At 35.5% G+C, this 13,227-nt stretch overlaps 1 protein-coding gene across 3 annotated transcripts in view; it reads right to left on the reverse strand.

The window, feature by feature from the left end:
* The window catches only part of LOC149795713 (uncharacterized protein ZK1073.1-like), a 166,272-nt gene that overhangs the window by 116,367 nt on the left and 36,678 nt on the right, over positions 1-13,227 (reverse strand). For 2 of the 3 annotated variants that reach the window (XM_089965600.1, XM_089965598.1), the window contains exon 4: positions 8,259-8,376. In XM_089965600.1, coding sequence (XP_089821726.1) covers positions 8,259-8,376 — 118 coding nt within the window. Of the gene's footprint in view, positions 1-2,242; positions 2,276-8,258; positions 8,377-13,227 lie in introns of all 3 variants that reach the window. The other variant, XM_089965599.1, reaches the window with a different exon arrangement.

The raw sequence follows: 13,227 nt of genomic DNA on the forward strand, positions 1-13,227 counted from the left end.
AATGAAAAAGAATATAGCTTGTTTAAATTTTTAAAATAAGAAACAGCATTTGAAATCCAACCAGTGAATAAATGTGGTTGTTGTTGTTGATGGTATAATGTCATTTTTCAGCACAAAATAGGCTATATATGGTGGCCAGTATAGTTCTGGTATGTGTTATTTTCGTTAGAAATTTTTACTCTTATAAAAAAATTCCCATATGTCATTTACCATTTTCTTGCCACACAGAAAAATTTGTTATCAAAATTTCTGTCAAATGATAAGTGGTGCAGTATTGTAAGGTCATTCATAAATTGTTTTGCTTAGAGCTGCTGCAAATCAAATATGGACTTCCTCTGTAATACAATTTTGGTAGGTTATAGCTTTACATCAGACAACATCATTGCTTCAAATTGATTTTGTTTCAGTGGAGGATACAGACATGTGGGCTATTTACAAGGAGTCTTGCTCTCTATATCTGAAGTCAATGCCACAATTACTGGGACACATAGCCAGTGCCAATCTTGTATGTCATTCTTTTCCAAACCATAAATATCAATGTACAGATCAATCTGAACAATCCGTACAATCCTTAGCAATTCTCTGATTATAAGGCATAAATTAACTGAATGCGAGACTGAAAGGTTTTGGTTGCTTCAAAGTCTGCAAACAGAACGCATGAGAAATTAAATTTTCCTTAAATTAGGTTATATTTGACAGTGTTGTTTTTGCTAAAACAACTGCTATATGTAATCAGATGTAACGTTTTACAATTTTTGCACATGGCATACACAATTTTTTGTTTAAATAAGACATTTATATGAAGAGGTAACTGTTATTCATGAAACTAAGAATGTCCAGAATTCAACATTACTACCTGTCCTACAAAGCCCAAGGAGCCAGCATTGTTCAGAGCAATCATGCCTTATCCTTTAAAATTATAGATGCTATAAAACTGTCCACCCTGATAATACTGAGCTGTACGAACAGGGTGCACTGTATATTTAACTTTGGAGAACAGCAGTTGACCTGTACATTGACATGTTAGGTAGGCAAGTTAATACACTGCTCAAACATTTTCAGCAGGAGAGATGTGAACAAATTGATTATGATAAATAAGTTGGAATGTCTTAAAAAGTTTATTTACTTTCATTTGCTGTCCAGTATTTATTAATTTATCTTTGTACGTTATATGCTGAGTTTGTGAACCAGGCAGTTGGGAAAGGATGGGAAGCATGTGCTACAATCTGCCCAGACTGGTTGATTTTGTCTTCTTTTTCTTCCTCCAAGCATTGCTTCATTATGTACACGTGTTTCAAACAAGGTATGTAAAATCTAACATCAACTGATACCATGGATGACAAGTTTTAATCTAATTAACCTCAACAATCTAAAATCAACTGACATTCATAGGCAATCATTCAGGTACCAAGTTTTGTTACTGTGTCATGTAGTTACAGGTACTAAAACCAATGAGCCAATTAAACCCTCATATCAAGCAACTTTCCTCAATGGTACCCAGGTTCACACACTAGAGTCTGAACCTTTAACTTGAGCCATCATAGCTCAAGTTGAAGAGTGTTAGACTCATAATCCAAAAATCATAAGTTTGATACCCATTTAGGCCAGCCCAAGTCCATTGCCCTGGTGTGTCCCTGGAAAAGGCACTTAGCTCACATTTCCTTGGCAAGATATAGCCAGTAATGTATCAAATGTGTAACGATAGCAAACATTCTTAATACTTTTATAACATATTTGCTTATTCCAATCATTATTTTTTTCTGAGTTCATCAGTTTTATTATCAATTCTGTTTTCTTCTCTAAATGTTCTGATATATACTCAAAGAAAAATGTCTGAATCAAGTACAATTAACAGAATCATGCTTCCAGTTTCATGTAACCTTTCAATTCATCCTCAGCCATCAGAATGATAATATTTAGCACTGGATTTCATAAGATATAACTGAATGTCTACCCTCTGCCACCAACTCACATAATAATAACATGGAAATGCAATAATATAAACTGTAAACATTATCATAATATATATAGTATGTTGATTGCTTTCCCCTCCTGTCTATGATTTTTTAAAGACTGAAAATATGCTGATTTTTTGAGCAGTGAACAATTAATTTCTGTCTGGTAATATATACAGAGCTGTTTGCAAAGACTTCTTTATAAGCCACACTATTGTCATCTGCAACCAACAAAGCCATCTGTATTGCAACTGCCACAATCACCGCAGTAGCACTGGGTCACTTACTATTTGACAGAAGGGTCTGGCTCTTTCTCATCCCTGCAGAATCACATGGAAAATAAGCATACAACTCTAATTATTTTCCATGATTTTTCATATGCTATCTGCAAACACTTTTCCTCAATCTTGAATGCTAAAACTATTTGTACAATGGTGAAAGTAAAGTGTAACAATTATCAAAACATTTACATGCTGACCATTTTAAAACATTTATCCCATAGCACTCGTCAGATGCTGCTGATAAAATATACTGAACACGTGCAGAAAAATAATATTCTGTGCAAAATATTGAGTTAAAAAACATATTAATACAGTCTCAATATATATAAAAAAATTTAAATTTCAGGTTAAAAAGTTATACATAAATTAGTCTAATTCTGCCATGATCATATTTGGCAACAACATTAAAGAGCCTGTTTTACATTTGGAATAAGCAGTACAATGCAAAGATCTATCAAGTCCACAAAAGAAACATATGCATTTGTTAGACATCATACAACTTTGTCAGTCTAAATGCATTTCACTCAAAAGTACATACATGTAAGTGGCTTAGCAAACCATTATAACGATATCTGTTTTGGTAATAAAAAACAAAATATAGTCAAACCCATCAATAATGGCCACCCATGTGAAAAGGCAAAAAATATATTATCACTCACTTAAATCATTGATGATAATTTGTTCACACTTTATTAATATATGGATTAGTCAGTTGCTGAGATCAAAATGACAGCTGGCTTATATGAGAAGCCTGTTATGAATAAGAATTAAAATAAACTACATATGGCTATTCTTGATGACACAGAAACTAAAATTTCACCTGCCTTTACAAACAAATTTTAATTATTTGATGATCTATGACCCTAATTAAAAGGTACATAACTCATATATCTTCTCAAACACCAACATTTTCTTCAGTGAGAGTGTAAATTCACAGGCAAATAAATGAAGATATTGCACTATAACTTTCACACTGGCACAGAAGTTCATTTCTGTCTCTGCTGCAATAACACAAAATGGTTTGCATCATCTAGCAAATTAATTACTTCGACCCTCTAACTTAATGATAATGTGTTTTGTTTCGGGGGGGTGGAAGTGGGGTACAACTAAATTGAATGATGTAATACTCACCTGTTGCTATTGCATATCTAGTACTTTTCTGGGAGGAAAATGCCCAATAGAACGATGGAAATTTGGTCATCCCATTAGGTTGGACCAGAATCTTCCAGAACAATGGATCAGTTCTGGAACAGTTTTACACCTACCCACCCCACAAAAAACTAAATGTTAATTATCCCAAAACTGGCAAATCAAAAACATACACAAGGAATACCGACCCTCACAGAAGCGCAGGAGGTTACTGCAGGATGGAATATACATGGGCCACTTTTAAACGTAAACAAAAATGGTTGGGTCTAGTTAAAAAATACCTTTGCTTTAATGGGCTACTAAGAAAAGGTAAAAGAAGGAGAAAGTAGTGAGTGAGTGCCCAAATGCAGCTTTCATCACATCCTCCAAATATGAATGTGTTAGACAGGCCCATGAGGCAGTAATGGCATGAACCACATGAGCTTTAATTTTCATGAAAAACAGGTCCCTATCAGAAAGGAGATTGCAAGCTCTCTTGATAGTTAATGCAATTCACTTAGAATGGTAGAAGCTGAAAAGTCAGCTGATTTTTTAATGGGCAAGAAAGATCTGTCCTACCCTTCCTTCCGTCTTTAGAAGCTCCCAAGTAAAAATATAGATCCCTAATTGGACATAGAAGTTTATCTTGCTCATCTCCAGCACATACATGGCTAAAAACCTGGTTGGCAAAGGAGTCCATAATTCCCACTGAACCTACCAATGCCCTGCTCTAAGGAAAGAGAATGCAGCTTACTGCTTCATCTTGCAGAAGCTAAGTTAAGCAAGAAAATCTGACTTGAGGGTAAGGTTCTTCAAGGAAGCTTCATCCAAAGGTTCATGAGGTGGGTCAGTTTATTTACAGATCACAAAACACAAAAGCGATTCTATTTGAGTATTAGAGAGCAAGACACTGGTCTCTGCAATTATCTGATCAAGTATGCTAAGTTAGAATTCGTCACCATGGCAGGGCTTTTTTGAAAATTTAGCGTGTTGGAAAGGGCTGCTCAATAGTCCCTAATAGTAGAAAATGAGTATTGTTTCTCAGTGAAAAGGAAGACAATTGGCCACTGCATTCAGAGAGGGACAGCTAGGATTTACATGTTATCTACTACACCAATCACAAAAGGGTCTCCAATGGGCATCATATAACTCTGAGGTTGATTTTTTTCCTGGACTGAATGATCCACTTGGCATCTTGGCTTGAAAACTTTCCTGCAGTGACCATTTTAGATGAGCCAAATGTAAAAAGGTGGAGAATCTGTATGCTGTCATGGAAGGGCAAGACACTGTGCTTCAACTTATGGTCCCTCCTCTGAGGTAATATCCTGGGATGGTCCACCAGCAGATCACTGGGGCCATAAAGGGCCAAGCGACCTATGGTAAACTGTGGAGTGCCTGGATTTGTAAAGGACCTGTGGAATCATCCTGAAGGGCGAGAAGACATAACTGAACAGATGATCTCAATTAAAGCTGAAGGCCTCCACTACTCAGGCCCTCTGGAAAAGTAAATGGGGATCTAGTTGTTCAGTTGGTGGTAAAAATGTCCACCAAGGGAGTCTCCAAGATGGAAGAGAGAGTCTGTAATGGATGCATGAAGAGACCGTTCTATAAGAACTATTTTCCCTTTCTTTGAAACTGTCTGCCTAGTGTTATTCCTGCTAAGAATGTGGCACACTCGAAAGAATATTCCTTCTGAAGCTGTCCAGCAAAGGAGGTTCCAAACCTCTGTGCAGAGAGAAGGCACACGTGTGCCTCCTTGTCCCCTGAGATACTCTACCACTGACGTGTTATCAGGAAACAATTATGCACAACCTCTTATTTACTTGACGCACCACTGAAGGTTTAAAAACACAGCCCTCATTTAAAATTTGTTGATCCTGAAGGTAGATTCATCCTGAGACCATGAACCCTGAGGAATCTGACCCACCAGCTTTAGCTGAGTGTCCCACCCTGAATCTGATATGTCTGCAAACAGGTAAGAGTGGGGTTGGGAGAGTGCATGGGGTCAGAAACTGGTCCCAATTTGCTCACCAATTTAGATGATGGTGAAAATACCCTGAGTAGATGGTACGAGTCTCCAAAAAAAGAGTCTCAGCCACCGAGGAGGAGGTAAATCTTCATAAGGTTCTTACCTTGCTCTCCTAAGACTTTGAAAGTGTCCAGTGCCACATCTCTGCAAAGGCAGAGAAGCTCTATTCAAAAGAGCAAGGGCAAAGAAATGTATGCCTAGAGGATTTTTCCGCTGCTTCCAGCAAATGACAGAGAAACATCGGTGACAGGGATTATTCCTTCAGCAGGTTGAATAACGCAGCTGAAATGAGTACCACATGCAAGGCTATACATGTACTTACTTTTGATCTAAGGATTCCAGTGCCATCAATGCAAAGCAAGACAAGGTTCAGATAGAAATACCTACTTCAGCATTCAAAGTGGTAGTTTTAGTAGGCCTGGAAAGAGTATGTACCTTGTATCTAAACTCAGCTACCAAGGGTCATAACATATAAAAAGAGGCAGACTACACCCTACATTACCTAGCAAAAGCTTGTCCCTTGCTAAACCTTTGAGAAAGCTCCTTGATCATAGCCGAGTGACAGAGGAGCAAGTGATCTAGTTGAGAATTTGTCACTAGATAGTTACTCCAAACTGGAAAGAGTTTTGTAATCAGATTATTAGGCATGAGGTGGCAAACCTCATAGTCTGCTTATCAAATCACTAGGATTCCTCCTCCTCTGATTCGTAAACCAAAGACTGAGCAAGGGTATGGGATCCAAATGTTGGGGGTACTACATTGGCTTGCTCTGTGTCAAATTCATTGGCTCCAACGAGGACAGAAAGGATAGTTTCATCCTGCACTCTAACTTGTGATGCAGTTCTGTGTGACCCAGTGTCTTTCTGCTTAGGGGGAAACTTGGTGGGGAAACAAACTTTGGCCTCTGCTGGTAGCCTAGAGAATTTGGGGGAAGATGGTCTATCTCTCTCCCTCTTTTTCAACCCAACCTTGTCAACAAAGTAGGTCTAAGGCCTGCAAGCACAACCTCACTACATTGTGGTCAGGTCCAGAAGTCCATGGCCACATTTAATGAAAGGGCAAATTGCTTCCCTGTGGAGAAAGGGCCCTCATCCCATCTGGAAAGGGGAGGGGATTTCACTTGATCCCTGTCTCTCAACCATGTTGGCTCCAAAGACCCATGTCTGGTGTCTGGTGCCTGGTACCTGTTAGACTCTACGAAGCTAATTATAAGTAAAACTTTAAAGAAGGCTATCTAAAAATAAAACCCGAGTTCAATAGCCAAGCACGAAAGATAAAGTGAAGAAGTGGTGTGACCTTCTTAACACATATAAAAATGTAACAATTCACAATAGAGGTAATGTAAATAAAATGATTTTGTCAGATGATTCCAGAGACTAAAAAAAGTCAATGATATCAAAATTAAAATAAACTACCTACCCTTTCCTGCTGAGGAATTATTATTTGAATATAAATAAAACAACCCAATTGAAAAACTAACATCCTTAGAAGGGGAAAATAAATTGCAAGATGTACATCATTGTACTGAACAACTGTTTAAAATTATCTCATGAGAACTCTTTTAAGCTGATAAAAAGCAATCAGGGTAAAATCCTAACATTCATGAAAAATACAGCACACAATATTAAAAATTTGCTCATAGACCCATTCATATAGGACATTTGTGGGGGAAGTTTGAATGGTTATTGTGAATAGGTAACTGCTAATTAAAGGTGACCATTATAACAGGTTTGACTGTACATGAAAAGTTCTAATAAGCATAGGGTCTTTTCTAGAATTTAAAGTGAAATTCTCCACCCCTCAACTGCCCCCTTTCTGGTTTAAATAAAAGGGCAGGGGTCTGAATATAGGAAGGATTTAATGAGGAAATAATGGTTCAGCTTGATTTTTAGGAACCAGTCCCAGTTCCACAATCATGTGTCCTAGAATGGACCCTGCAAACTAAATGCAAGATTATAATTCAATACATGATTAAAACAACACAATAAAAAGCTATTAGCAGGCTCTGACAACTAAATGTATGCTGTTATGTCAAAGCATTAATCATACATTTAAACCACAATTCACATAAGTAATAAAAAAAAATTCCTTTAAATAACAAATGTTTTGAGGCATAATATTACGGCACATTTTTGCTTCTTAAAAACAAATATCCTTATGTTGAAAATTACTATTTTAAAACCTGTATTTTATCTAATTTTGATCACAAGGGTAATCTGTTGTACTGTTGCTAGTCTACTGTTATCTCAAGACATGTATCTGAGTGCATTCAATATATGAAAGCATGTGCTATTCACCTTAAACGAAACTTAAACTGAATTTTTCACCCAAAAAATTATTTCATGACCGAATCCATAAATTTTCTAAACTTATCTTAAATTATGTGTACTGATTAGTGGTGGCATGGTATACTATATAGTGATATACTTGATTATTGGTCCATGTTGATGTGCAAAATAATAATGAATGTATCACATTTTATGCAAACTTTTAGTCTTCTAAAAAGAAGAGGAAATTCAGTCAAAAGCACTCAATTTTACCTACCTGTGCCTAAAGTTCAAGCAACCACAGAGTTTAACCACATATATGTGTTATTCCTTCAGAAAGGAGAGTTGGCTTCATAGCCAACTTGCAGATTTTGTTATGCTTAAATTAAGCACTTTCTAATTAAATTATATGGAGCAAATGCAGTCACTTCTTTACAATTTACAGTTGAAAAATATTACTTCAGCCATAACTGGACTAAGGACCTTTCAGTTATTGTATGGTGGAAGGTAGAGAAGAAAAAATGAAAGCTCAATTCTAGTAAACTTGATTTTGTAAAAGCAGACTGACCAACTGCTAAGAGGTAAAAAAAAAACTTACTCTGGTGGGAGAGCTGGGGCATCATCTTCCTGACCTGGAATGTCGATATGGATGAAGGCAGCACGTTTCTGGATCTCTTCCATAGACTCATGGCTGATGAAGTTCAACCAACTTGTGTCTGCAAGAGTGACATTTATCATTCATTCATGCATTCTATCTGATGTATTTATTAATAAACATGAGAGAGGTAAATTCTATGGACAAACAGCTATGTTCTTGCTATTTTGTCTAATATTTATTCTCTACAGCATACCAATGGTACCAAATACCACATCCTGAAAGGAATGATGTTAGTTCTACCATACCACTGTAATCAGTGCTCATTAGAATTCAGTTATTTCAATCACCACACAGGGCACATGCCACATTTAATTGGATTATTTGAGCCATACAGACATCCAGCATAAATCAGTAATAAAAAGAGGAACATATGTACCAACACTGTGACATGGATGCACACCAAATATATGTTTATGAAAGTGGTACTCCCAACCAAGAAATGCCAATCTCACATAAAATATCATCAAGAAATTCTGTTTTTGCTATTATACATTGATTCACAAATGATTTCCCTTCAATGGCACCACTATCTTCCATGATCCTATAACCTAAACAAATATATTGGTCTTGCTGCCTTGCACAAAACTGATGATGCATGCACACAGTATGTGTTTAACCAATTATTTATAAAATAAATTAGTCTGGTCTGCACACTGGTATTTAACAGAATCAATAACAATATTAATAATAATAAGAATAAGAATAATGACATTTTTTTTAAAATATGTATTTTCTGCCTTTAAGACTTGGTATGCTTATGTCACAAATAAATGCTATGTACCCTGTTAAAAAAATGTCAGTAATTCCTGAAATAGTCACCATTACTTAAAGCTGGTGCTAATGTTATATGCAGTTAACAAGAGAGAAATTACGTTGGTATGTATTTAATTAATTATTAGTAAAACAAAATAAAAAACTAACAAGGATGACAGATAAAGACCATCCCAAAAGCTCTTCTGGTTAATGACCAGCAGAACTACAAATGACCCATTATATATCAACTGTACTAGATGGTATAATGAGATTGTAGGTGATATTAAAATGCCAAACTGGAAAGAAAAAACCCTCTCATGCAAATAACAAATGATATGAAAATTTAAATTACTCAAATTTGGAATAATATCCCAGTAAAACCATAAAAAGATGTAAAAAAATATGCCGACTCAAACCTTTCAAGCTGATGATTATTAATGTGTGTGTCTGTGTACGTGTGTGTGTGTACGTGTGCATGCGTGCATGAGAGATTGTGTGTGATTTGGATTTTTGGATGTATAACGTAGCTTTTAAAAAAATTCAGTCATATCACTATGATGTCTGCAGTGTGGCAGTTTATAGTGATGTCTAGCACTATGACATCATTCATGCCGCAGACATGTAGCATCATGTCCCACCCCACCCCCTGTCACATTATCCTGACACCAGGCCGACCAGGCCTAAAACTAACATCTTAATGATGAGCGCCTAGCAAGGCAGCTGTTAGCACCATTTTTATAAGTCTTTGGTATGACACGGCTGGGGTTCGAACAAGTGAACTTCCACATCTGGGGTGGATGCTCAAGCCCCAAAGCTATCAGAATGGTATGATTATTACTTTGGAGACACCGCTAATGTACTTTATAATCTTTAGTGAAAACGCAAAAATGGTGTTCTGTTAAATCACCAACCAATTAATGATTACTGTTGTGATATAATGAACATATGGTTCACTACAGTAAGTAAGATTGATATTTTCATGTCTCCATATCACACCATCGCAAAGTTAGTTGGGTATTTTTAATGATATCGCTAAAATTGCAGGACATGTATTGGTGTCTTATTTTACATCTTCTGTGGAAACCAAAAAATGCTATGATCAATGTAAAAAAGAATGTAAGAATTTAAAATACCCAAATTAGGAATATTAAAGCAATAAAACTGCAAAACAAGAATGTACACATAATACTCTCAACTTTTATCTTTCAAGTTGATGATTGTTCATTTGGACAGTCCTCTAATGTATCTCAACATCTTTGGTGAAAAAGCAATTATGGCATCCTGTTATATCTCCAACCAATTAATGGTTACAGTTTTCATATATTGATCTTAATATTCAATATACCAAGATTGGTTCTTTTGTGTGTGTCATCACATAATCACAACATTAGCTGGGTATTTTCACTCATGCTGAGAATATTGTTGGACACAGATTCCTTAGGTGTCTCACATTATATCCTTTTTAGAAAATGTTAATTTTTACACAGTATCTATGAGGAACTATATCCATTTATACAGAAATAAATTGCCCATCATCTGAGAGCCATGTTCTATGAGGAACTATATCCATTTATACAGAAATAAATTGCCCATCATCTGAGAGCCATGTTAAATAACTTGGGCAACTTAAAATATGTACAAAAATGTTTAGAAAACCTTGTCTGAGATGCAAAAAATACATGTATTTATGACACAGAATTTTGCACCATATTACAAAGTGAAAAATTATTTTATAAAGTCTACAAACCACCATGCACATGTGCTCTGCAAATGTTCTGTACATCTACTTTGTTGTAATGACAAAATTTACCATTACATTGCCAAAAATCTCCATTGCAACACTGACTATTTTGGTACACCTTACAGCTGGGACACACTGTTGTTTCTTCTACTGCTTACTAATGAAAAAAATATATAAACCTTGGATCAACTGGTGCATTATGTGATAGCAGATCTGGTTCTGTGTAGTTTGCAGTTGGATTCAACTTATAATTGAAAATATATGATATGTGGTGTGTAATTTGCTTTCAAGATAATAAAAGCTTAAAATCATGCTATAACAGAACCACAAAAACAAATGTATGGTTTTTGGCAGAAGCATTCAACTTTAAAGAAAATACAACTGAAAATGATGTTATAAAAACTTCCACAAAAATGGACAGCTTTATCATAACCTTTCTCCCAGACATTTCAGAACTATGCTGAAGATTTTATTTAGCCATTTTTCACATGCAAAACTATTTTAAATCATTGGGAACATGGATGCTACTGTATCTATTTAAAGTGTTTCAGTTACAGAGATGTTTCATGAGCAGAAGTCAACACAGAATTATCCATGGATCATGATTATTAATTGTACTTATGCAAGATCTTAGTAATTTAAGCCAATATACTATCTGATTCAAACTCAATCAGCCATACAGTCTCTAGAGTGGTAGCAAGCTCACATACATTATCAAACTTGTGTGGGATCTTCACAATATAAGCCTAGATTTAAAGTTTGATCAAAATCAGATTAATAAAATATGGCTTCCCAAGTGGTAAGAAGCTCAGCCAATCACATGCAAGATCTGCTGATTAATATGCATGCATCCCATGCATTGTGGAACTCAACTAAAATTCTTAAGATACAAACCCAGCTTCCTGGGTGCCAAAAATATCCGCTAATCAGATGCAAGATCTCCTTATTAATGTATGTGGATCTTGCTCATTATCGAAATTGTCCAAGATCTTGATGATATAAGCATATATTCCAAGTTTGATAAAAATCATATAAAAAATATGGCTTCCATACTGGTAATAAGCTCACCCAATTCTGATGCAAGATTACATCATTCTTATGTATGGATCTCGCTCAATACCAATCGCATCCAAAATCCTTATGACGTATGTCTAAAATCAGATATGACATCCAGTGTGGGAACAAGTTCAGCCCAAAAGATGCAAGTACATCTCATCAATATGGGTACATCCCACTCTTTATCACAATTTTTCAAGATCTTCATGATATAAGTACATAGCCAAAGAATCACCAACAGTATCAGAAATATGGCCTCCAGAGTAGTAACAAGCTCAGCCAATCAAATGCAAGATCATATTATTAGTATACTTAGATTTTGCTCGTTATATGCAACTCATCTAAGATCTTGACGATATAAGCAAATCAAAGGTTTTGATCAAAACTGGATCAGAAATCTGGCATCCTGAGTGTGGATCTCACTGAGACTGAACCCATCTAAATCTTAATGGCAAAGTACATATTACAAGACTGATGAAAACTGGATCATAAATACGGCTTCCAAAGTAATAACAAACTCAGCCAATCAGAAGATCACCATCTTAGTATCCATGGATCTCACTCGTTATCAAACTTATTGGAGATCTTAATGAAAAAGTCAAACTGATGCCGGTACACAGACCCTGTGACTTTTTTTGTATATTTACATTCAACGAGGAAGATAAAAAGAAAAAGATGTTTTATTCTCTGTAGTCAATTTTAGTACTAATTCAATAATTATAATACAAAATAAAGATAACATAACTTCTAGAGAAATCCTATCTAGAATTCACACACACAATCCATGAAGAACAAGTGAAAATTTGTCTAGCCCAATCTGACAGATGCAGATTAGTTCTTGGTGGATGCAACCAGATTCATTAATAGCAAAATTAATAATATCATCAAATATTTCATCATAAACATGTGTGAGTAAAGGTCTTTTGTTATAGATATGGTTGATGATTTGCACAACTTATTTTTGAGATTAACATTTTATGTTACAAAAAAACTGAAGTAAAGCAATATAAGAGAAGTTTTACTAGCATTATAAACTAATAATGTTTCAACATTTTAAACATCTGACATGAAAACAGGCAGAAACAGTATTTTCAAGTGACAACATGCATTTAGACTCGACTCTGCTTCTCCCTATTTTCACCAACTTCAACCTGTTCTGGCTAGAGAGCAGTAACATGTAATTTCACTAAAATATTGTAATCAATGAGTTATTATGATTAAATACACTTTCTAGAAATGCCAAGGTTTTGCATGATTAATATTATATGTACTTCTAGTAAAGAAAAATGTAAAATTCCAGCTCCAGTCAACAGGGTTCCTCCTTATCCTACGTGGAAGCTATCCATAAAGCTTGGTAGC

The sequence above is a fragment of the Sinohyriopsis cumingii genome, chromosome 7 (genome assembly GCF_028554795.1).
Source record: "Sinohyriopsis cumingii isolate HCF-2022 chromosome 7, ASM2855479v2, whole genome shotgun sequence".
Lineage (NCBI taxonomy): Eukaryota > Metazoa > Mollusca > Bivalvia > Unionida > Unionidae > Sinohyriopsis > Sinohyriopsis cumingii.